The 25536-nt window shown below is 39.9% G+C and overlaps 1 protein-coding gene across 4 annotated transcripts in view; it reads left to right on the plus strand.

Annotated features, from left to right (window-relative positions):
- ZNF516 (zinc finger protein 516) overlaps nt 1-25536 on the plus strand; it is a 120843-nt gene that overhangs the window by 77450 nt on the left and 17857 nt on the right. For all 4 annotated transcript variants that reach the window (XM_033154780.1, XM_033154783.1, XM_033154781.1 and 1 more), the window contains exon 3: nt 14081-15538. In XM_033154780.1, coding sequence (XP_033010671.1) covers nt 14081-15538 — 1458 coding nt within the window. The remainder of the gene's footprint in view (nt 1-14080; nt 15539-25536) is intronic.

The raw sequence follows: 25536 nt of genomic DNA on the forward strand, positions 1-25536 counted from the left end.
CCACGACCGCTCCGCGATGTCGTCGCCGCCGGAAGTCGCAGCCTTGCTTCTAAAAATGTGGTCTAGACACTAAAACCTGGTAGTTTGAGCTAAAGAGAGGTAAAAGAAAGTCTTATAATCACTTAAATACAGTGGGATGGTATGCCGTCCCATTTCTCTTCACGTAGCCCTAAAACACCCCAGTTATTTGCTGTGGATGTAAAACCACCCCAGGTTGTGAAATGTCAACTGAAGCCAGTCCAGAGCAATTGCTGAAGCTGAGAAAGAAAGACACTTAGGTAAACAGCTTCACCATCCTTTGAGGCCTAAGTCTGTAGAGAAGTTGGGACCCACAAAGAGACACGGCCTAAAGTGAAGTGAATGGGTGGACGAGATGGTTATCAAAATATGGTGCCACAAAAGAAAAGGAAAACTTGTTGTTTTCCCTTGGGGCGGGGGAAAGCTTTCTGTTTGGCAATAAACAACCAACTGCAGACACAAACATATGCAGAATATTATAATTTCTCCAGTAAAAACCTCACAGTGGCTGAGCAGAGGAAGGAGTTTGGTACCAAGTAGTGGGATGGTCATTGCTAGTTTGGCACTCCTACTGGTGCACCTGTGTGGTTCTTGCCTGGCCACACCATGCCCCAGCCTGGTTTCGAGAAGTGGCAGCATTGCTAGAGTTGGGAAGGTAAGTCCAGCAACTTGTCTGATGTTCACCTGCCCTCCGCTACAAGATTTTGCTTCATAAAATAATTGTGCAGAAGGGGACCTGCCCTCACAATGAAAGGAGTGCACACAATGGGTGGCAGTTTTACTCAGAGTACACCTATTCAAATGAATGAACGTGGCTAAGTTAAGTCTATTCATTTCAGTGGGTCTGCTGTGAGTAAAACCTAGCTGAATATCTGGAAAACTTTTCAACTGTATGCTGTGAGTGATATTAGCTCACATTTGTTAAAGGTTTTTACTTCATTTTTGAAATTTCATTTAATGACTGATTGCTGAGTCATTATTTCAGAATGTGAGTTTTCTCATTTAGACTTGTAAACAAATCTGTCTTAGTTTGAAATGAAACTATCCTCCTTCCCCATTTTGAGTACTGCTTAAACATTCCCTCTAGAGTAGACATTCTTCTCTCTGTAGAAATGTTAATTTTCTCCTACCTCAGCACTTTTGTCCAGCATAAATAGTCACCTACTTTAGATTGAAATCACTTGAGATTACTGGTGAACCTGTTTGGTAAATATGGCTCTCATCAGCTTCCTGCTTACTTAATTTCCCTAACTGTTATTTTCTATTTTTATATTTGCTTACGGGTGCTCTGTTTGTATTTCTTCACTTGTGTACTTAAAAAAGAAAGAAAAGCAGTTCATGTGACTTGAAGGTGGAATGTATTTCCAGAGCAAAAAGTGATCTAACACCTGAATTCCACTGGGTTCTTTTGCTTTGGGAATGTGAAATAATCTTGTGCTTTCAAAATATACACATGAAAACATTCTATATTGTCATTATATTGCAGATGAGAACACCAACATAGTATGGGCATAGTCGAAACAAAATAGAAAATTCTTTCCAGTAGCACCTTAGAGACCAACTGAGTTTGTTCTTGGTATGAGCTTTCGTGTGCATGCACACTTCTTCAGATACACATAGTGTGGGCATAGTAATAATAGGTTCTGTTTATCCCAGTGTGATCATTTGATATATAACACTTCTAAGCCATGCTGCCAGAGGAGCTAATAAAATAGCTACAGCTTCTTCAGACAGCACCTGACAGTACAAAATAGAGCCATTTTGCAGATGGAGTGAAGATTCTGAATTGCGAAGCTGAACAGCATTTAGCTACCTTTCCTAGAATAAATTTAGCATGGCCAGAGTGGCTCAGAAGAGGTTATAGTGCTAGGAACACACAGCATAATTTATACAAAGCAGTGTAAATTCAGTGCCCACATAGACCTAGATTGCTTACTCTCCAGAAACATTGGATGATATACTTCTGACTAATATGATTACCCAGTGGGACAGTAGCTTATATGAGTTGCCACTTAAAACTTGCACGAACCCAGGCAAGTAGATGCTGAGACAAAACAGATTGAAGCGTTCTGAGTTCCTGCACTTTATTTATGTACTTATTTCAGTAACTACTTCCTTGTTAATTTATTTAAATCCATGTTCACTTGGCTTTCATAAAGATAATGTGGCAAATTTATAAGGGGCAAAATATATGTAGTGGCATCTCATTGACTCAGTCCCATTCTTTCTCACTCTAACTCTGTTCCAGTACATGCATATCCCGCTTCGGAACTCAGTGCGTTCCCAGGAAATACGCAACATCTTTCACGGATCTTGTGTTTAGTGCTGAAGGCATCAGGACTTGCCTGTTGGAGAAGCACATGCAGCACATGCATTGTATTTTATTTTATTTTTTAAGTTTCAGATATAATAGTTGGAACCTTGAAGAAGGGCTGAGAAAGATCTGCAGCCAACTAGTTTCTTGTGCACTCTAATGTTTAAATGATTAGTGGTACAACCTAAAAGTTTTGCACCATTTGTGAAAGTGAAATGCTGTGAAAATAAAAGCATATGTTTGTCACAATGTTTTCCTTCTACCCAGGTTAGCAAGTGGTTTAGGGATAGAAAAAAAAAGCTTTGATATTCTCTCTTTTTCTCCTCCCTCCAGAATGAAAACTTCCACTTTGAGCCAGGCTGTGGCAGTGTGCTTCAGCGTTTTCTTTGTGCTTTCCAAAACAGCCTCTCTCTCCCCCCTCCCTCCTACTAATCCTTGGGAAGAATCCTGCATGTAGTAGCCCATCACTGAATTCTTTGAACGATACCCTTTCCCATCTACTAAAATGAATGTACTTTTGCATAAGTCCCTACGACTCACCAGTAGAATCAATAATACTACATGTGGATGAGTTAATTTTAGGGGTGGTGTTTTGTTTTTTTTAAGGGATTCGGATATCTCTGAAAAAGACCGGATTGCTCTTGTTTTTATTCACTCAAACATTAGTGCCAGCATTATTATTATTTTATATGTGTGTGTGTGTGTGTGTGTGTGTGTGTTTTCAACGGGTGATTTGTGAAATGAATGTTGCCTTCCACTTTTAGAACAAATCTGAAGTGACATTTTGGTATTGATTAGTGTCTCCTTTTCTCACCCCCCCCCCCAATCATTCCTTTCCTCTTTAGGCTTTATTCATTCTTCTGGTGATCTTGAATTCTTTTGGCTTCTTTGTCTTTTTAAAATAAACTAAACACTTTTTTATGAATTACGGGAAAATGCACTTCCCTTTTCTAAGGAAAAAGTTGTTTGTTCAAATGCTGTTTTCCTCTGTGATTTCCAATGTGTTAAGCTGAAAGTGATTATTTTCCCTTTTGTGAGCGTTAAAATCCAGGCCCCAATTTGAAAGCGTTATAATGAGATGAAAACTTTTAAAGGTCAGTGCACCCAGAAGTGGAACCCTCCCCTGCTTCAAGGAGGATTTCTCTCATAGATTTGTTGTCCCATTGACTCTTAAAGGAGCTTATTGAAGTTTCCAGTAAATGGCTGATGTCTTTGGCAATCTCAGTAAGGCTGTCACCAGGATTGTTTCGTAGTAGGTCTTGGAAGCTGTTTGCTACTTGGTTGTCTTTTGTCTTTCTTTTTTCTTTTTATGCCACACATAGTTATCGTTGTTTTTCCTCAGTTCTTGTGCAAAGGAGAAAATGGTGGATGCTGGGATGAAAGGAAAAAGGAAATGCAACTGTATACAGTATTTGTTCAACCTTTAGAATTAACTAGTGTGACAGGTCATCTGTGTAGATCCAGTGGTTTGTTTTTACAAGAGCTGAGATTGGTATGGTAACTGCACAAAGCTCCCAAGAGTCCCCCTACGCATGATAGAAAGCTGTATCAACTTTTGGCCAAAGGTTGAAAATCAATAGGACCTCAGAATTATATTACTGTACTTACAACAAGAAAAAGCTGATGAGATATGTTGCCTTCACGTCCTGCACCCCTTCAGAAACTACCGTATATACTCGAGTATAAGTCGACCCAAATATAAGCCGAGGCACCTAATTCCCCTACAAAAATGTGGGAAAGCTTATTGACTCAAGTATAAGCCGGTTCGCCTTTGCCACTGTGGTAGAGGAGGAACGAGCAGCCCAAAGCAGCCCTTTGGGCTGCTCCTTCCTCTTCCTCCTTTGCTGCTGTGGAGCTCACCCCGTCGCAGGGTTTCGAACCGTCATTCTTCTGATCAGCAAGCCCTAGGGCTCTGTGGTTTAACTCACAGCGCAATGTTCCCTTGTGTTATACAGAGAAGGCTGGGATCCTGTCCTGTTTAAGCAGGAGCCAGGGAAAGTGAGCACCTGTGGGGTTTTAATACTTCCTTAACTGATAGGCTTTCTGCCTTCTGGGGTCTAAAGTTTGCATTTATGTGAGCAGTTCAGGAATGGAACAAGCTGCCTGGGGAGAGTAAAGAACCACCGTTCTTGTACACTTCTTAAGGAATGGTTGACTTGAGTATAAGCCGAGGGGAGCTTTTAAAGCACAAAAAGTGTGCTGAAAAACTAGGCTTATACTTAAGTATATACGGTAAGCCTAGATACATGTAGCTGCAGTTATGCACATTCTTCCCATGCTACCCTTGCCTCTTATCTTTTTCAAGACACAGTGTTCAGGAAACAATTTTCCGTTTGAAGTTCAGAACACAAGCTTGTCTCCTGCACCACTTTATGGGGGTTGAGAGGAGAGGGGGGGGGGGAGAAAGAATACAGGCAAAATGCAGTGCATTTATCTAAAGCAAGGCTTATCAACATCGTGCTGTTACACATTACATTTTATTATTCCGTTTTATTATTTTTAAAAACTAAACACTTATTAAGTACACTTAACAGTTGCCTATGTAGATGTAGCATTTACAAGAGCCATTAAAATGTGCTGTCTTCAGCAAAGCTGTGGGACATACTTATTGTCTGTCACTGGACAACAAGACTGACTTCTTCCTCTGTCATGTAAACTTTCCCTTTTCATAGTTTGTCCAACGAAGACTCCTTGTTTCACTCAATTCAATTCAACTCTGCAGTATTAATTGATGCCTACTTCCCGATAAAACATGGTTGTTGTTTTTCTGTTGAAGCTTATCTTCCCTCTGTGGTTATTTTCATGGACTGAAAATGGAGCCGGCAAAGTGGTCTACTCTTTGCTAACTTCATTTTCATTCCATACTGACTGGAAAGAAAAATAAATACAGGCTGGAAATAAAAGTCTAAAAGTAATTTGGATTCATATGACCATTGGGTGGCCGATTGCAAAACAGCATTTGTTAAACTTCTCTGAGCGCCATTTTATTCGCAGGGATCTAAACTCTTCCTTTTGCTTGTGCTTTTTAAAGGGAAGACCAAATATTTTACTTAAGAACCATTTATACAGTTCTCTGTGTTAGTAGATTGGCATACATTTTGCCCAATAAGGATCCACTTCACAGATGACACTTTTTCCATGTGGAAAGAAATGCACTGTTGTCTACAGCATTGTGTGAATAAAGCAAGTGTGTCTACTTTTTTGGCTCATAGGAAACAGTCAAATATAAAGTTCCTTTAATTTTGGTCATTTTCACTAGCATTTTCAGTACTGTAAATAATAGCTACACACACACACACACACACACACACACACACACACACTTTGGACAGCCTCATTTGCTTCCTTCTGCTTCATTATCCCCCCACCAAGTACCCATTTCTTTCTTCAACTTCTAACAGTTCCAGTGTTACGACTGCAAGATTAATGCCTACTTTTATGATTTCATGGTTCACAAATTTATACTTTTAGCCGTAATGTGAAATTCCTTGCAGGAAGGCTTTCCAGAGTTTTATGTTAAAGAAGAAGAAAGGTCTCATTTTCCTGAAAATGTTATTCTTGAAAATGAAATAATTTTATTGATAAAGCCCAATGGTCTCAGAATGCAACCCTAGCATAGCCAGCATTTGGGAACAAAGGAGCAGACACTTGCCTGCAGCCCGGATCAGAACAGATTATTGAATTGGTCTGCTGGCTGTCCATTCATGTTTTCCATTGCCCAAATTGTAAGAGTTTAGTGCTTTTTATTTTCCATAAGCACCAGGTGTCCACTTAGGCAATGCTAGAGAAATTAAGATTCAAATATGTTATGAGTTGTAAATTCCTTTTGGCTTTGTGTGTGTCACCTGTTTTTTCTCATTTGTTGCTATATTGTGTTTTGTTTTGTTTTTAAGGACTGGAGGGTTTAAAGGGATAGTTGAAGCAAGCATTGGTTACCCTAGAACTGGAGTAAAATAATACCTAAAGTATTTTTTTTAGGAAGAAGAAGAAGAAACAAAAATAATTTAGGCAGAAAATGTACTTGGATCTAATTTCCACAAGGGTTATATAAGGTATGGATAGTGAATTACAAAATAGCACAGGTGGTTTTGTAGAATGGAGGCATGTATGAATATTATTACTAATATTAATATTGATAATAATTCTAACTCAACCTTTAGGTCTATAGATATCTGAGTGGTATGCAGGCGTGTGAAATAAAACTAGCAGTGCCATAAAACATACATCCAATAAACAAAGGCAGCTAAAGCAGTAGAACAGATGCAGTCTTTATAGAAGATAAATTGAGACCTTTTACCGGTATATCTGTGGGCCCACCCCTGCGATACAGTGGATACCTACATTTATGATTCACTGGAGAGAAAGGTTCAAGATTAGTTCGTTGTTAACTGCATTTCTTCTCTCAATTGCTGTTAACTGTAAGGCTGCAATTTTGTACTCATTTACTTGGGAGTAAGTCTCATGGATCTCAGTTGGGCTTTCGTTTTTATCAAGATGAACATACACAACATATGTAATCCTGCTCCTGAACATCAAAAGATGGATGTTAAGATCATAATCAAGATCAGAAGGTAGTGGGCTTATTTGGCTGCAGTGTTGTTTCTCATAACGAAGTCCAGTTTTTTAAAAAAATAATGATACAGATTCCCCTGATCAGTAAAAGTGGTCTAGATCAGTGAAAAGTGATTGCTTAGTTTGGGGACTTGCCGAGTTATTCTGTTTTAGAGCCGTACAGTGGTACCTCTAGCTACGAACTTAATTTGTTCCGTAGGTCCGTTCTTAACCTGAAACTGTTCTTAACTAGAGGCGTGCTTTCGCTAATGTGGCCTCTTGCTGCCGCTGCGCCGCCGGCACACAATTTCTGTTCTCATCCTGGGACAAAGTTCTCAACTCAAGGTAACTCTTCCAGGCTAGTGGAGTTTGTAACCTGAAGCTTTTGTAACCTGAGGCGTTTGTAACTGGAGGTACCACTGTAGTTGGTAGTATGGTGGGGCTCTGCACTCACCCAGCCTCCAGTTTGTCATGTTGCTGATGCTTACCAAGAAGTACAAGGTCAGTATGGTGCAAACGCACTGGCAGAGCCAATCAAGTGCCTTTGCACTGTGCTGTCCTCACCGCCAGCCTTTGCACTCGGCCCTCCCCTTCTACCTCCTGCCAAGCAGCAGCAATGCAACCAACCCCAGGCGTTCTGTTGCTACTATAGAGTTTGCATAGGTTGTTTGTGTATCTCCTCTCTCATTCTATAATGACTTGGGTAAGCTAACTGGACTCATTTTGCTCTCTCTGGTTTCTTAAAGATTTGTATCAGGTGAGGGCTAAAATACTGTTGAATATTGAGTGGTCCAACACATTATATATGGATGCTGTTGTGTAGGGAAGTTTTAAATGTTTGATGTTTTATTGTGCTTTTAATATTCTGTTGGGTCCACCTGGGGAAACTCAGCCAGGTGGGCAGGGTATAAATAATAAAGTAATAATAACCTTTATTTCCTTCTTTTCTATTAAATTTTTTTTGAATGTCCAAACATTCATTACGTAATCATTGTTCTAATACTGACTATATGGTTCCACATTTGCACTGGGGAGGGGAAAGGAAATACAAATACATTTAAAATACACCCCCCCTTTTTGTCCAGTTGTATTCCAAATATTCCGCTTAAAGTCGCAAAAAATGATAGCTTCTGTTTACAGTTGACATGATATTTAGATTAAAAAATAAATAAATTAGTAGCATGTCTTTAGCAAAGTGGAACAAACTAGAGCCTTTTAAACGTACACCTAGAGAAATACACTGACAGGAAACAAACACCCACAACCAGAACTGAAAGGCAACTAGGTTAATCCGATATCTTTACAATATTTTGCTTACGTTTTTTATATTTTAAAATACAAGATTCATGTAAGTATTAACCAGGTTTTCTGGATGCATTAAAGCCCTTCATTTTTAATATCATGCTGCCAATAAAAGCCATCTGTATTAGTTCCCCATCTTCTGAGATAACACAGCAAAATATAAAATCTTGCAGGCAGCATCACCAATCAAAACAGAGCCAGAGGTCTAGCAATAAAATGTAATAATAACCAAAAGCCATGTAATACAAAGCAGAAATGCTTGTTCAACAGCTAGGAAATCTTCTGAGGTTCTTTGTGGCATTACGCTTAAGTAGGTCAGACTTTCTTTTTATTCACTTTTACTGAGCAGTAAAATGAGCCTATGCCCAACTTGTTTGACTTAACTAAGCTTCAATCAGTGTGTCACTCTAAAACACATCAGAGCCCACTTTGGATATTTATTTATTTATTTAATATTTATTTATTTAAGAAATTTACACCCCACCCTTCGTCAAAAGCCAACAGGGCGATTTACAACGTAGTGCCATAATACACAACCTAGTGTATAACATGATATCCGCAAAAATGTTAGAAGTTGTTGTTGTGAACTGTGTGTGTGATAGTGTGTGTGTGCATGTGTAATACACAGTAAAAGATAATAATAGCATTATTATATGTTCTACATTATAAGCAGCAGTGTCAAATTATTCACAGTGCCAACCAAGCAATAAACACCACAACCCTGAGAAACACAATGTCTAACAACATGTTATTATTTACATGCATTTACTGTGTCAGTAGCCCCCTCCTTTTTGTGTGCAAGCTGTTTTAAAAAATGCGAACTTAGTAAAAAAATGCAGCCAAATATGCGGCAAAACCACTTGCAATATCAATTTAAGGAGGAAGCTGGGGTGGGGTGAGATTGATTAAATATCACGTGCAACAGGAACCCCGGTCACAATTCAGGCATTGCATTTAGCCAGGTGACCTATATGACCCACCCACCGCTCTGCAAGACCATAACCACCACCTTAGCTGATTGCATGTTTCAAGCTTACCCTTGCTGACAGGTAACTATGTTCACATGGTAAGAAAGCTTGAACCGCAACTGCTGGTTTGAGATAGCTAATAGTTACAATTATCCTGTGATGAGCAAGGTTGCCGTAAATCTTCCCTAAATGCTTAGTGCAGCAAAATGACCTGCTTCTCTCATTTAGTAATTTTCAGGTTACACCAGATTGTGGCTTACCACAAACACCCATAAAAAGTGCTAAGGGATACAGTAGGTATGTTTGTTGAATCTCTCAAAGTGTTGCTCCTAAACTTTTCTATGGCTCCAGCATCTCTACAACATCTCCTAAAGCAGGGGTCCCCAAACTAAGGCCCGGGGGCTGGATGCGTCCCAATCGCCTTCTAAATCTGGCCCGCGGATGGTCCGGGAATCAGCGTGTTTTTACATGAGTAGAATGTGTCCTTTTATTTAAAATGCATCTCTGGGTTATTTGTGGGGCATAGGAATTCGTTCATATTTTTTTTCAAAATACAGTCTGGCCCCCCACAAGGTCTGAGGGACAGTGGACCGGCCCCCTGCTGAAAAGGTTTGCTGACCCCTGTCCTAAAGTATTGTGCAGTAGCATTGCAATAGAACAGTGGTTGGCATACCTTGACCTACAGATGTAGCTTGATGAGTTATTCCTCTGTCGAGTTTATCAGCCCATGGCTGAAAACTATGGCCAGAAAAGCCACCTCGATTGGACTGCCACCATCCCTCTTGTATCATCTGGGCTATGATACTGCCCTTGAATCCCTGAGGCAAAGGCTTTGGGACATTTCACATAGCGACCTGAGATCTCGATCTCATGTAATCTGTGGCCCGGTAGCAGCAGGAATCCAATATGGGTACCACTTTCAGATACCCTCATATCTTAGGAACCTGTCTGTACCAACCTGTCGACGTTTATTTACCAAAGCCAGACTAAATGTATTTCCTTCGGAAGTGCTAAATGGTAGACTGAGAGGCATCCCTTATCAGAATAGGCTTTGTTTATGTTCTCAGGATGTCAATTGCATGAAGCATATCTTACTGCATTGTGGGCAGTACGAGCAAGCAAGGAACCAATTGGTCAAACCCTTACTTGCAAATCTGATGGGAAAATCTGACGCCTCCCATATTAAATATCTTTTGGGTGACAGGTCTAATGATATTACGCCGGCCGTGGCAAAGTTTCTTTCGGAAGTCAAAAGAAACAAAGATCATCAAGCTCAAGACAAAACAAAATGGCCGCCTCGGTTTCTCTCTCTTTTGTGGTTGGCTGTCTTAACTGTATTTTGTTCTGGAATTGTTCTATGGGTCTTTGGATCGCAATAAAGATTTATATATTATTCCTCTGTCTGGGCATAATGAGTAGCATTGGGTTTCCCCACTGAGTAAGTTTGCCCATTGGCATCAATGACCTGAAAGTCATTACTATGGAAATAGTGTTCGGATACTGAAATCCTCAGCCTTAGTAGGTAAGTTGGGATGCGGGGATGTATCCTACTAAAAGTGGCTGGGAAAATTCCACACCCACTCCAAAATTATATCCCTCATAAGTCAGAATTTCTTAGCCTCATATAGTTAAACCCTGCATCCTAAAATAATCTAAACTTCCACATGCTCCAAGCCAGTACATTTCCCCCTGTGCAGTGTCATTATCAACTCTTTTCTGCTCGCAGGTCTCTTGATTGGTCAATAAAGAGAACTCTGAGTAATACTACCAGGGGCACACTTAAAATAGTTCATTAAAAAATTATTCTCTGCAGCACCTCCAGCAACTACTTGACATCAAGGATGAGTTGTGGGAGTTAGGGAAAAATGGGGGGCTGTGGCTTGGGAAGTATCAAGGCATTTCTCATATAAGATCTTTCCGGAATAAATTGCCTCAGTAAAAGCTGATAATTTCCCATATAAGAAAAATGTGGCATTCTTTTCAGCTGCTGGTTTCCTCCGAATGTCTTGATCAGGGTTAGCCAACATGGTGCCCTGCAAACATTTTGGACTACAACTCCCATCATTCCTGGCTGTTGGCCATGCTGATGGGAGTTGTAGTCCACAACATCTGGAGGGCACCATGTTAGCCCAGATATTGACATTAAAATCATAAATCAAGAGCCAATTCAGAATTTGGAAATAGTGTGGAAAAGACTACCTGGAACAGCTGAATTCCAGAAGCCTAGTTTACACAAACAGGCAAATGAGATGGTGGAGTTGTGAGGAGTTGTGATTCTATCCGATTAGACGGCATTTACGCACCTATGTTTCTGAACTCTCTCAAATGGGGACAGGGAAACTCATTGAAAGCAGAAAACTAGCACAAGGGGTGGGGGGTTATGCTGGTTAGTTGTATGCTAGTTTATTTTTATTTTTTACTGACAGGGAGTTTTCTTAGGTTAGGGAGCATGCAAGAAGTACTTCTTCTTCTTCTTTGGCGATCATTCGTAACCGAGTAAGATTGTCTTCCATAAAGGCTGTTCTCCAACTGGAGTTCTCGCAGGCCAGTGTTTCCCAGTTGCCAGTGTTTATACTACATTTTTTAAAGATTTGCCTTGAGACAGTCTTTAAACCTCAAGAAGAACACACACATCTGGGCCAATAGTTTGAAGCTGTAGAGTTGTTTTGGAAATTAGTAAGAAAAGCATACAGTACTAGACAGAAATTAGTGAGTTTTTAAAGTCTATATTTCTATGATCTGCATGGAAGGCTATGATTCTGTGCACAGTTAAAGCTGCTTAAACTGCAGTGGAATCATATGACTCTAAGGCTGCTAAGTGTGTACAGGATTTCAGCCATTCTTGGCTGTCACTCTAATGGCAGGTGATTTCCCAACCCCGTAAAGCACCAAAGTCTAGAGCAGGGGTAGGCAACCTAAGGCCCGTGGGCCGGATGCGGCCCAATCGCCTTCTCAATCAGCGTGTTTTTACATGATCAGAATGTGTCTCTGGGTTATTTGTGGGGCATAGGAATTTGTTCATCCCCCCCCCCAAATAGTCTGGCCCACCACATGGTCTGAGGGATGGTGGACCAGCCCACAGCTGAAAAAGGTTGCTGACCCCTGGTCTAGAGCAAGCATTTATTACTGAAAATAATGACTCCTGGTGGAAAGGGTCAATCTCCTCTACTGTTGACCGAGAGTGTTAGTTATTTACTTCTGTTTATTATTTAGCTTTTTAAAGCAAACTAACTGCCCCATAGTAGGAAAGACTTAGAATTCTTCAAAACATTTAACTGCGACAGATGTGCTTTAAAAATAACACAGATGTGCAGTGTCAAATTTCACAATCCCTGGCAGCTCTTTTGATTCCAAGTGTCGATTTAACTAGCGGTGCTGGGCATGTGCTTTCAGGAAGTCTTAACTTCTTGTAAAACAGGAAATAACACTTTAAATACAAAGGACCTTGTCCCATTGAGAATTTGAAAAGAAAAAGATCTTTACCAATTGAGTATTCAACCCTGCTAGACAGCAAATCCATGGGTTATTTTTAAGCTAATTACTCAGAATTAAACAAAGGCTTAAGGCTTTTTGCCTGAACTGGAGTTGAGGCCAAATTAAATCGAAGTTGAGACACTGATTTTTTATTTTATTTTTAACCACACTCAGCCTAAAACAGATCACATTTGGCAGGGTTGGAACACTGCCTGTGGTACCAAAGTTATACTAAGCAACAGTGATGTGTTTGACTTTCCAAAACACTTGCTTTTAGAGTTGATGCAGAAAGGAGATGCAGATACAGAAAAGACCACTTATGATCTAATTCTTGCAATCTCAGTTGTTCTGAGCACTTGGAATATATGTGGAAGATGAATATTACCAGCCACAGGGGCAGGCCCATCCATGAGGCAAGGTGAGGTGACCAACCGCCTCAGGTAGCAGGAGCCACAGGGTCAGCAGATCTGGCCTTCAAGGAATGCATTGCCCACTACTAGAAATGAAGCAGCAGAACATTAGTAGTAGTAGTAGTAGTAGTAGTAGTAGTAATAATAATAATAATAAATTTTTATTTGTATCCCACCCTCTCCAGCCGAGGCTGGGCTCAGAGCAGCTAACATCATAAAAACAACACAATATGCATAAAAACAGACATCAATTAATTAAAATACATTTTAAAATTAATTCAGAGAAGTTTAAATCTGGGCATGTGGCAGTTATCAGGTTGGAATTGAGAAATACCTTTTAGGAAATACTGACCAGAGAGGACAATTCACTCAGAGAGAAAAACAACCCAAAATCACATGAGCCAGTCCTAAGGCTGTACTTACTTTCCTTTGTATAAAACAAGCCCAAGGGAGGCCCCCAACCCGCTCACAGGTCCTTCAGTAGCTAGGCCTCTTCTGTGGTTCTCATCTTTTAGTAGGGGTGGGGAAAGACTTAGCATTTTGATTGTGTAATGGGACAACCATTTTAGGAATTGCATATTGCTTTAAAGTGTCTGGTTTTCACTTGATTTTATCAGTTTGCATTTTATCCAATTATGTCACTTAGAGGCTTCTCTATAAAGTGACCAACAGATGTATTAATAGTAAGAATAGTGATGATGATGATGATGAAGAAGATGATGATAACTTCACTGTGGGCTTGTGTCAATGGGGGATTTGTACTTTTGCAATAAGCAGCGCACACAGAAATCCACTACTTGTATGTTTCCCAGTTCCTTTCAGTGGTGGTTCCTTGAGCTGAAAGCAATAGGTTGGAAAGTCTTGTGGAGGGCGGGGGCTCACTGTGTGCATGAGAATCACCCACCTGTGGGGCTGCTGTGGTATGCTGTGAATTTGTCCAACCCAAAGAAGCGTTTCCCCATTCTCTGATATTTATCTAGAAAACCTGCATCTTGCATGTGTTTTGTCTTCATAGTAATTCTGTTTTTATGTGTGCCTTCCAGGTAAAAAGCCGTACCTCTGCAGTTTTTCTGAAGGAGCACCTCTGGCAACCCTACAGTTCAACCATGGGAGAAACATTACAAGAGAAAACAACGCCAGTGAATCTAAAACAGAGCTGTCTTTGGTGGCATCTATACCAGAAAACAAGACCAGAGAACCCTTTCCAAAATATGTGGATTGCAAAATTTCCCTTGATTTAAAGAAGTCGGCATTTCAGCCAAGCCACAATTTCCCTTGCTCCAGTAGGACTGTTGACTTTGCTTCTAGACTCTGTCCAACATATTCTGATGTGAGACTGGATTTGCAAACCCCGCTGGGCAAGGTCTCTAAGGAGAATCCTCCTGATATGTGTGAAGACTCTGTGTTAATTGACAATGCAGATTTCCCAGAGAAGATTCCATTAGATCTAAGTGAGAAGTCAAGCAGGGCTGTTTCATGCAATACGAGTTTTACCTCAACCTTACAGGCTGCTTTGATTGTCCACCCATGCCCTTACTGCAGCCATAAGACCTATTACCCAGAAGTCCTGTGGATGCACAAAAGAATTTGTCACAAGGTCAGCTGTAACTCTGTGGCTCCCCCTTGGGTTCTTCAAAATGGATTCAAGAGTATAAAACACAACACCGTTTTCATGGCACGAAGTGGCCGCACCGGACCCCCTCCTGCTCTTGGTGGTAAAGAATGCCAGCCTTTGCCTGTCAGCAGATTCACACGCCTTCAGGTGCCAAGTGGGTTGTCAGGATCTAAAAATAATTCTTCTGGTTCTGTTATGACTGCTAAGCCTGGGACTATGCAGAAGGATGCTCCTCTGCCCACTGGTAGCTATGGTCCACGGTCATCAGGCACTGATGGGTACAGGCAGCCGAAACTAAACCACACCCACGAGCAAAACAGCACAGTATCCCAGCAGCCCCAACTGAAAGCAAAATACGAAGCAAACTCCAAGTTGCTGCAGGCAGGGAGCTTTGGCATAAGTTTGGTGCCTTCCCCAGTGATTATCTCTAAACCCAACTCACAGCCCTCCAACAGCAAACTCGCTGAGAAGTATACCATTCCCCAAGTCAGTGCTGGGTTTGTCCCTTTAAGCAAGCATTGCGCTTCAGAACCAGGGAAGGCCAAATTTTACTCTCCGCCTCAGTACCTCCCCCCATGTAAAGCTGAACCATACCTTGTGCAAGAAGATCCACCTGTGCCTCAGCAAGATCCGAACACCAAGAAAGAGAATGAGGTGAGGGCGCTGGTGAATTGTACAGCAGGATCCAGAGCAAGTCCTCTGATGCTGCCCCAGCCTAAAACAGCAGGGCCTCTCCCACCTGTACATTCCACCAAACAGGAGCCACCATCGGAAGGACACGAGAAGTGCTTGGACATTTTGAACATCTTTAAGACCTCCATTCCAAAGGATCTCGCCACTCTCTACCAAACATGGGGTGCCAATAGCCCTGTAGTGGACCATGCTGGTAAGAGTTCTAATAGCTGCTTTTCCATGGTATTTTGTTCAGTTAACAACTATTGCTGACATTTTGGATTTGTGAAAACGGTGTGTATTAATCACCATGTTTAAACAGATTACCTCCCCTGTTTTAACTGTCCCAACCTTACTCCAGTTAGTTCCCTGGGAGTAAGTCCTGTTGAATTCTATTGGTGTAAATTCCATGGCATTTTTATTTTGTGTGCAATAAACATACCTTTTAGAGAACGTGAAGCTTGGAGAATTTGGAAATTGGGGCTCGGAAGAGACCCGCACTGGTATAGCCGGCCATGCCATCTTTCACTGCCCTTTGCACCAGAATCCTGGGGTGGATCTACACTCATGTTTTTAATGATAGGAAAAGGTTAAAGAAGGCAAACTAAGGCCTGGGGGCCGGATCCGGCCCAATCGCCTTCTTAATCCAGCCCGCGGACGGTCAGGGAATCAGCATGTTTTTACATGAGTAGAATGTGTCCTTTTATTTAAAATATATCTCTGGGTTATTAGTGGGGCCTGCCTGGTGTTTTTACATGAGTAGAATGAGTGCTTTTATTTAAAATGCATCTCTGGGTTATTTGTGGGGCATAGGAATTTGTTCTTTTTTCCCTTCAAAATATCGTCCGGCCCCCCACAAGGTCTGAGGGACAGTGGACCGGTCCCCTGCTGAAAAAGTCTGCTGACCCCTGTCTTACATAGTTTAAATAACATTAAACAGGTCAGTGTAGATCCAGACCTGGATGCTTTTCAGCAGCCTTTGAATATGAACCAAGTTCAGCTCCTGGCCCTAGCAATGAGGGGTGTTGGGAGGGTGGGAGCCCCTTGTCAGCACTATGCCAATGCTCCCCCTTTCTGGTGCTGATCCTGGTGAAAGATCCATCTACACACGTTTCTAAGCAGATGGTAGATATACAAATGTTCTTAGTCTTCAGTGCAAAGAACTAAGGTTTTTTATATTTCTTTTCATTTCTTTGTGGAAGAGTCTTTGAGGGAACAGGATTTATTGAAAGCACTGGTAAGGATGTGCATTGCGATTTAGGGTTTGATTTAAAAATGGGGGGGGGGGGCAGAGTAAGGGAAAGTCATAGGGAGCAAAGTTGGTGCTTAAGGTGTGTGTGTGGGGGGGTGTCAGTAGGGGAAGAATGCAGATTCTTCCAGCAGAGCCAGAGTTTGTGTCATATTAATTTTTTTGTTCATCTGTAGGGTGGTTCACAACATAAAACAGGGGGGGGGAATTAGGAAATTTGTCTCATGTCCTTGTACTTCCAAAATCTATCACTGATCACTCCTAGCAACCATGTGCCATTATTGGAGCTTTATTTTGAATACAGTGGTACCTCGCAAGACGAATGCCTCACGCAACGAAAAACTCGCTAGATGAAAGGGTTTTGCAATTTTTTAGGTGACTCGCAAGACGAATTTTTCTATGGCCGTGCTTCGCAAGACGAAAATTTCGATGCATTCCTATGGGAACCCGTGCTTCGCAAGACGGAATTTTCACAATACGAAACGACTCGAGCAACGAATTAATTTCGTCTTGTGAGGCACCACTGTATATTGCATGCCTCCAAATCTTTCCACTGTATGAAAACAAAAAAGAGAAACCAATGGTGGTTTATCTATGGCAGCATCCTCCATCACTGGGGCAGCCATACATTATATACTTTAAAAGTGGTGTGGCAAAAGAAGTCCTGGAGCAGAGGCAGAGGTACATGTGCTCGGTTAGGAAGCTAAGTGTCTGAGCTAGGCTTGTTGAGGTGCTGTCCCTCATGATAATGCTAAGTATACCTTTTCTCCAAGTTGAAGCTTAACCAACACATTTTATTTATTTGTTTTATTTAAAATATATTTTATCCTGCCCATTTTATTTGGAATATCAGAGTTGTGTACAGTGAGTTATTTCACAGCATAAAGACAATAATAAAACAACAGATGCAGATGGTCATGCATGAGAGAAGGGAGTAAATGGGTAAGGGAATAGCAGGTACCTCATCTTCAAGGATTTGACTTTCCTATGGGATTCTGTGTGTATAAACTGATACGGAAATCTGTTTTCTTTTGTTCATTGCCCTTGTGTAAACATCCATTGAGAAATCCTAAGCTTTTCATTGCTAATTCTCTTAGCAAGCTAAATATAGCTGTTATTCCTTACCAGCTAAATAAGAAAGTTTTAACTAACTGTTAGCTAGATAAATCTAACAAGATGCTCTTAGAATAGTTCTCTCTCTCTCTCTCTCTCTCTCTCTCTCTCTCTCTCTCTCACACACACACACACCTCAACACTAAACCACAGAGCCTAGGGATTGCCGATCAAAAGGTTGGAGGTTCAAATCTCCGCAATGGAGTGAGCTCCCGTTGCTCGGTCCCTGCTCCTGCCCACCTAGCAGTTCGAAAGCATGTCAAGGTGCAAGTAGATAAATAGGTACCGCTCGGGCGGGAAGGTAAACGGCGTTTCCGTGCGCTGCTCTGGTTCACCAGAAGCGGCTTTGTCATGCTGGCCACATGACCTGGAAGAAGTACGCCGGCTCCCTCGGCCAGTAAAGCAAGATGAGCACCGCAACCCCAGAGCCGTCCGCGACTGGACCTAATGGTCAGGGGTACCTTTACCTTTACCTATTGAGTAGAAAGGCTTTTAGAAGTGTATTCCAAAAAATGGAGACCAAAGAGGTGAAAGAATGACCTTGGGCAGTTGTGGATACAAATATAGTCCTGAGTAAGGCACGAGCTTTTACTTTTTGACAATTGTGGAAGAATGCAGTAATATAGCAGAGCCATTAGCAATTGTTTGGAAAGGTCTGGAGAGCAGTATCTGGTGGGTGCTATAAGAGAAACAGTTGTTTTTTGCTTTTTAAAAAACTTATTTAAGGACGGGCCACCTCATAATTATGGAACTGCTGCTACACAGTTTCCCCCATGTTGCAAACAAACAAACAACAACAACACACCAGAATCTCCAGGCATGGGGATGAGCCTACATTTTGACTTTTCCCCATGACAACATTGCCCCATTTCTCAAATAGTCAATTACAGCATGGGGGAGAGGCACAGTATGGGTTCTGCTCACATGACTCCTGGATGCTGATTATACTGCCATACTGCGGCTACTCCCACCCCACCCCATGTAATGTTTCCCAAATTCTACCCCCCCCACCAGTTCCATATTCTTGCTTCCCACAAGTAGAAAAGGCCATGCAGATAGTTGGTGATGATGTCATTAGACAACCATGTTTCTGGATCTGGGCACAGAAGCTTGGCTTAGCCTAGCCACAGGCCACCCTTTAATTTCCTGGAGTTGGGATATGTGTGCCAAATTAAGCTGTTAATCACAGGCCCCAGCCTTGGTCATTAGATTGGCCATTCTGCCTACTGCTGGCAGTTCACATGTTCCCTTAATCTGGATTGAAAACACTAGATACCCCTGGCCAACCATTAAAAAATTAAATTATTAACAAGAAAGGAAAGTGGGAAATAGTCTTGTGGGCAGGAAAGGTTTTAGATAGCCTTTTAACACATTTCAGAACACCAGTATTGGCATTCAGTTTGTGAGAAAATGTAAAAAATTGTTAAAACGAATTAGGAGGGCTGCTTTACCTTTAGAGTACCTTGTTTTTAAAAGTAGGGTGGAATTGCAAAATGTTTATTTATTAGGATATTTCCTACAGCACAGTTGGCACTCTATTGCCAGACTTTCATGCATACTCACTGGGCATTGCATTCCCCATTCACACACATTTTTGTCAACAACAACAACAACAACAATCCTGGGAATTCACATGGTGGCTTTTGTGTTTTAGTTAACCTTTCATTCTCTTTTCTGATCTCTGTATTGAAGCAAGTGCTGGTGCAGATATTTAGACACACTAAATTTGCTTGGACAAGAGTAGTTTCATTCAGGTTTCATTCGGAAGAACAGTTCAGTGATTATAGTTCTAGCCAACCCACAGATTATAATTAGTAGAAATTTGGAATTATTTTAGCACGTGATTGCCAGCGTGGGTCACAATATTACATTGTAAGCAAAGAATGCTTTTTGTAGTTCACATACAATCTCTCTCTCTTTCTCTTTCTCACTCTCTGTATTTTCTCTCTCACACGCAGAAGTATTATTCATCTTCTAATTTTGAATATTCGGTTTATTTCTCTTTTTTAGTAGAGCTTTATTGGCCCCAGTAGATCATTCCCTTATGAATGCTTTAGTATGCAATGGAATTGGGGCAGGTTTGGAGCTTTGGCTTTTACATTTTAAATTGGCCTTCTATTCTCAGGAGAGAAGTGAACAGTTTTGTTTCCTTCTAGTAACACAGTGATTTCCCAATCCCGCAGAGAAATAGTTACAAGTACTGCCAGAATATCAGTGCAAGCTATTAGCATTTGTATTTTGTCAGGCATTCAGCAGTTTGATGCTTGCTTAAGAATTTCTAAAAACTAGAACAACAAAAACCAGGGGCCTCAAATCTGCGGAGGTTATTTTTCTATTTTACTGTTAGTGTTATTTACTGCTATCATAGTATTAAATGTGACACTGGCAGCATGGTAATTTCCCCATGTGGTTTCACAGAAATTCCTACGTATGATGAGAAATTGAAATTTATGTAAATAAAAGTGACTAATATTTATATACATATATACACTCCTAATATTATATAATTTATCTTGAGATAATTCCACAAAGGTGTCATTGTGATCTGCATAAACCCTTGTGCATAAAAACCTTGAGAATGTTTTTTCTCATCAACACACTCTCAAGGTATACAACCAGATTTTTGCAAAGGGATTGTTAACATTAGTTATAAATTAATAGTGTTTCTCCTCTGGACTCCGGCCAGGGTGCGCTAGAGTGCGAGTCGAGAAAGGTGCTCTGCTAAAGTAGAGCTGACCCATTGACGGTGGTAACGATTAGGGGGGGGGAATTGGCGTCTAAACACCCCCCCCAGAGAAAGCGAAAGTACGGGTCTTTTGCTGAAAATAAAAAAACAGCAGCGTTTATCGGCAGAACTCTGTACTGGCACTTTTTAAGGTGGAAGGTTCAGAGAGGAGCCAAACGCAAAAAGAAGACGAGTTACACATCGTCAGGACGCCCTAGAACTTGCCCTAGCAAGCACCCAAGACCCTTCGACAAAGAAGGAAAGAACAACGCGACCGACCTGTGAGTTAACTGCTTGAATTAGAAACAAACCTGAAACTGCAGACTCCGGGTGGGAAAGTGAGTCGAAGGATTGCCTTGTGTATCGCAGGGGAGAACTGCTAAGTAGAAACCCCATATATCACTTGGAATTTGTTGACGGGGAGAGCATCTCACTGAGGAGACGCCGAGAGAGAGAGAGGGAAAATAGAGCGGAGGAAGGAGGGGAGAGAAAACTGAAAGAAGTGGCGTGTATAAAGCAAGGCAAAGCTATATTTCTACTCAGATAAAAGAAGGAGAGATAAGAGAGACAGAAGGGAGTTAGTGGGAGAAGAGAACGTGCGGGGAAAGTGACTGCTGTGAGAACATATGAGAGACTGAGGAAGAGATTTAAAAGATTTGTTGGAGGAGGGTGATTAAAGATGGAGAAATATTTTTAGCTGTGTCACACCGATATTCCCTCTTCCGCTTTCTTCACGGAAGTTAAGGAAATAAAGAAACAACCAAAGTGAAAGTGAAGTGAAAAGTAGCAGAAGGAGACTTTATACAGCACACAGCGACACTTAGTGGACTGACAGGATATTGCACCCCCAAATTTTATAAAGACTGAGACAATATATAGTACACTACAGTACTGAATATCCCACACTGACTTAGTACAATGGTTATCCTTTTTTGAGATTGCTTTTTTTTCTTTTTTTCTTTTTTCCTTTTTCTTTTTCTTTTTGCTGAGCTATACAGGAGACTGATTTGATGTATTTTTAAAATAAAAGAAAGAAGGGGACTCCCATAATAAGACAACCAGGGCTTTGTTTAGTGAACTGGAATTGGAGATTCAAAACAAATATTGTGAAATGGCAACTAAAAGGACACAAGCGACTTCAGCAAGCACTGCAGGAAATCAACTAAGAAGGCAATCGATAGCTACTGAAAATGATGCTTTGTCAGACATTAAAGAACTAATAATTGAAATGAATAAAACTTTGAATGAAAAACTAGATTCGGTGGAGACAAAAATAGAACATAATTCAAAAATGATTTCAGAAATGACAGGTCAAATAAAGGATTTAACTGCAAAAAATAAAGAAATGGACAAAGCAGTCAAGGATTTGAATGCTAAAGTAAATAAACAAGAGGAATCAATTAAAAAAATGATTCAGGATAACAAAGAGACAAAGAAATTACAAGGAAAGGAGGAAGAAGAAAGACAGGATATCAAGAAGAGACAAGAAGAGCTTGCAGATCAGATTGCGATGTTAGAGATGAAACAGAAATCTTTGTCTCTACGTCTAAGAGGTGTTCCAGAATCAAGAGATGAACAAATAGAAGGTAAAATAATCAAAGAATTAGCCAGCTGGCTGAAGGTTAACGAAGATGACTTGCGGTTGGACGTTGATAAGATTTATAGAATAAGGACAGATCAATCGAAGAACACCAAGAGTCTGGGAGACTGCATGGTGTTTTTAAATTCAAGGCTGCTTAGGGATAAGATCCTTCAGAGAAAGAAACAAGTGAATTTGACAATAGAGGGGAGATCCATTGCCATATTTAAAGAAATTCCTAAACATTTGTTGATGAAAAGGCAGAAATATAAGACTTTGACAGATGCCCTGAAGAAGAAGGGGATTTGGTTTACTTGGGAGTTCCCTGAGGGACTTTCATTTATATTCAAGGAGAGGAAAAAGACCATAAGATCTGCTGAAGAAGCGGAAAGATTTGGTAAGAGGTACAAAAAAGAACTGTTTGGAGAAGGAGAAGAATTGAAAGGTGACGATAAACAACCCGTGGAGTAAAGTTTCGAACATTGAAGTTAAGATCTAGGAAAGGAATATCAATTCTTTCTTTTTATGTTTAATGAAGTTTGATTATTCCCAGTGTAATCTTTTGCCTTTTTCCTTTTTACTTAATCTCTTTTTTTTTGTACCATCTAATTCTGGTTCAAACCGGGTGTTTTTGGATTTAGTAAATTTTTTGGTGAGATAATAAAGTAATGAATCTTAACATTATTTCTTGGAATATTAATGGATTGAATAATAAGATTAAAAGAAATAAAATTGAACATATATTGAAAAAAGGGGCTTGGGATATAATAGGTCTCCAAGAAACGCATGTTTCTCGAAACCATGATAGAGTATTAATTAATAAAAAATTGGGGAATGAATTTATTTCGTCAAATAAGAAGAAGAAAAGGGGGGTAGTAATTTATGTTAAAGCCAATATTAAAGCAGAAAAAATATTCGAAGACGAAGAAGGCAGGGTAATAGGAATACGTTTAAATACCCCAAAAGGTAATATAATAGTAATAAATATATATGCCCCGAATGGATGTAAAGTAGATTTCTTTAAAAAATTGGGAAAGCAAATAAGTGAATTTACAAATGAGGAAGAAATTATCTTATTAGGAGATTTTAATGGGGTCATATCACCAGAATTAGATCGGTCAAATAGGGGGAAAAAATTTAGAGGAAAATTACCGGAAACGTTCCTACATATAACTAAAAATCTGGAATTAAAAGATGTTTGGAGAATAAGAAATCCAGAGGAGAGAAAATATACACATTTCTCTGGGGCTAAGAAGTCAGCGGCAAGAATTGATGCCATATGGCTAACACCAAAACTGCTACCAATGACAACAAAGTGCGAGATTATGGCAAAATCCATAACGGACCACAACCCCATCATGGTGAAAATAAAAGACCATTATAGACAGAATAGGAGATGGCGATTAGATGAGCAAATCTTAAATGATGAAACATTTGTAGTAAAGGCTAAAGAACTTCTGAGGGAATTCTTTCAAAATAATATGTCAGATGAAGTAGATTTAACAACAACATGGGATGCGAGTAAAGCCTTTATTCGAGGTATATACATCCAACAAAAAAGTAGAATTAGGAAGGAAAGAGAAAGAAATTTGGAAAGAATTAAGAAAGAAATAGAAGGGAAAGAAAAGGAATTAGTGAAAAACCCAAAGGATGAAAATCTGATAACGGAAATTAAAATTTTGCAAAATGAGATATCTATTTTGGTGGGTCAGGAGATAGAGAATAAAATTAAGTGGGCAAAACAAAGAACGTTTGAATCTGGAGGGAAAACGGGGAGGCTATTGGCATGGCAATTAAGGAAGAAGCAAAGTGAAAAAATAATCACGAGTATCAAGGATGGGGAAAAGAGATGGTTTAGACCAGAAGATATTCAAAAATGTTTTATTAAATTCTACAAGAAATTATATAGTAGTGGAGATGTAAATGAGGAAAAGTTAGATAATTATTTTGATAACTGTAAGATGATGCAGATAAGTGAGGAGGAAAAAATATTCTAAATAATCCAGTGTCTAAAAAAGAGATTTATTTAGCCATAGCCAAACTTAAACTGGGAAAATCTCCAGGGACAGATGGTCTCTCTAATCAACATTATAAAATATTTCGTGAAGAGTTGGTGGGGGTATATCAAAAATTGGTGAATAAAATCATGGAGGAGGGAGTGTTCCCAAAGACGTGGCAAGAGGCATATATAATCTTAATTCCAAAAGGGGATGGAGGGAGTGAGCAGGTCGGGAATTTTAGACCTATCTCCCTCCTCAATACAGATTATAAAATTTTTGCCGAAATTTTAGCTAATAGACTAAAAGGAGCATTGAATAGGATCATTGGACCAGACCAACAGGGGTTTTTGCCGAAAAGAAAAATGTTTAATAATATGAGAATTTTTTTGAATTTGATCGAATATTTAGATTGGAACCCGAGTAAGAAAGCAGCTTTTATTTTCCTTGACGCAGAGAAAGCTTTTGATAATTTGGCATGGGGGTTTATGAAAAAAGCATTAGAAAGAATAGGTATAGTGGGGAATTTTATGGAAGGAGTAAAAGCAATTTATAACAAACAATCAGCTAAATTAAGTATTAATGGTGAAATAACAGAGGGATTTGAAATAACTAAAGGAACGCGCCAGGGGTGCCCATTATCCCCCTTATTATTTATACTCGCAATAGAATTTTTACTGAAGGATATTAAGGAAGATAAGGATATTAAAGGAATAACATTAGGGAAAAATATTTATAAAACAAAAGCCTTTGCAGATGATATTATAGTAATATTGGAAGACCCAATGGGATCAATAATCAATTTGAAAGATAAATTACAAAATTATGGGGAATTATCAGGATTTAAAGTTAATGTTAAAAAAACAAAAATAATTACCAAAAATATAAGAAAGAATGAATCAATTAAATTAGAATCAGTTGCAGAATGGGAGATAGTTAACAAAACAAAATATTTAGGTATTGTGGTGACTGCAAATAATATAAATTTATTCGACAATAATTATTCAAAAATTTGGAAAGAAATCAAAGGGGAACTAGAACGATGGAAAGGATTAAATTTATCATTTTCGGGGAGAATAGCGGCGATTAAGATGTTGGTCTTGCCCAAGATCCTATTCTTGTTTCAAATGCTACCGATTGTAGGGAAAAAAGAAACTTTTGAATCGTGGAGAAGGGATCTAAGTAATTTTATTTGGATGGGGAAAAAGGCAAGAATTCAATATAGATTGTTAACGGATGTTAAAGAAAGGGGAGGCTGGGGTGTCCCAGACCTAAAATTATATTATGCCTCTGCGTGCCTTTGTTGGCTTAAAGATTGGATTCTGCTTGAAAATAAAGAGCTGCTGGAGCTGGAAGGCTTCAGGAACGTGGCTGGTTGGCACGCATATTTATTACAAGAAAAGAAAGGAAATCATAAAAATTTTACAGATCATATAATTAAAAAATCACTATTTAAAATATGGGAGGATTATAAAAACTTATTTGAACCGAAGACACCTTGGTGGGCATCACCGCTAGAGATGACTGCCTTAAATAGGCGGGCTGAGGA

Source organism: Lacerta agilis, chromosome 7 (assembly GCF_009819535.1).
Source record: "Lacerta agilis isolate rLacAgi1 chromosome 7, rLacAgi1.pri, whole genome shotgun sequence".
NCBI lineage: Eukaryota > Metazoa > Chordata > Lepidosauria > Squamata > Lacertidae > Lacerta > Lacerta agilis.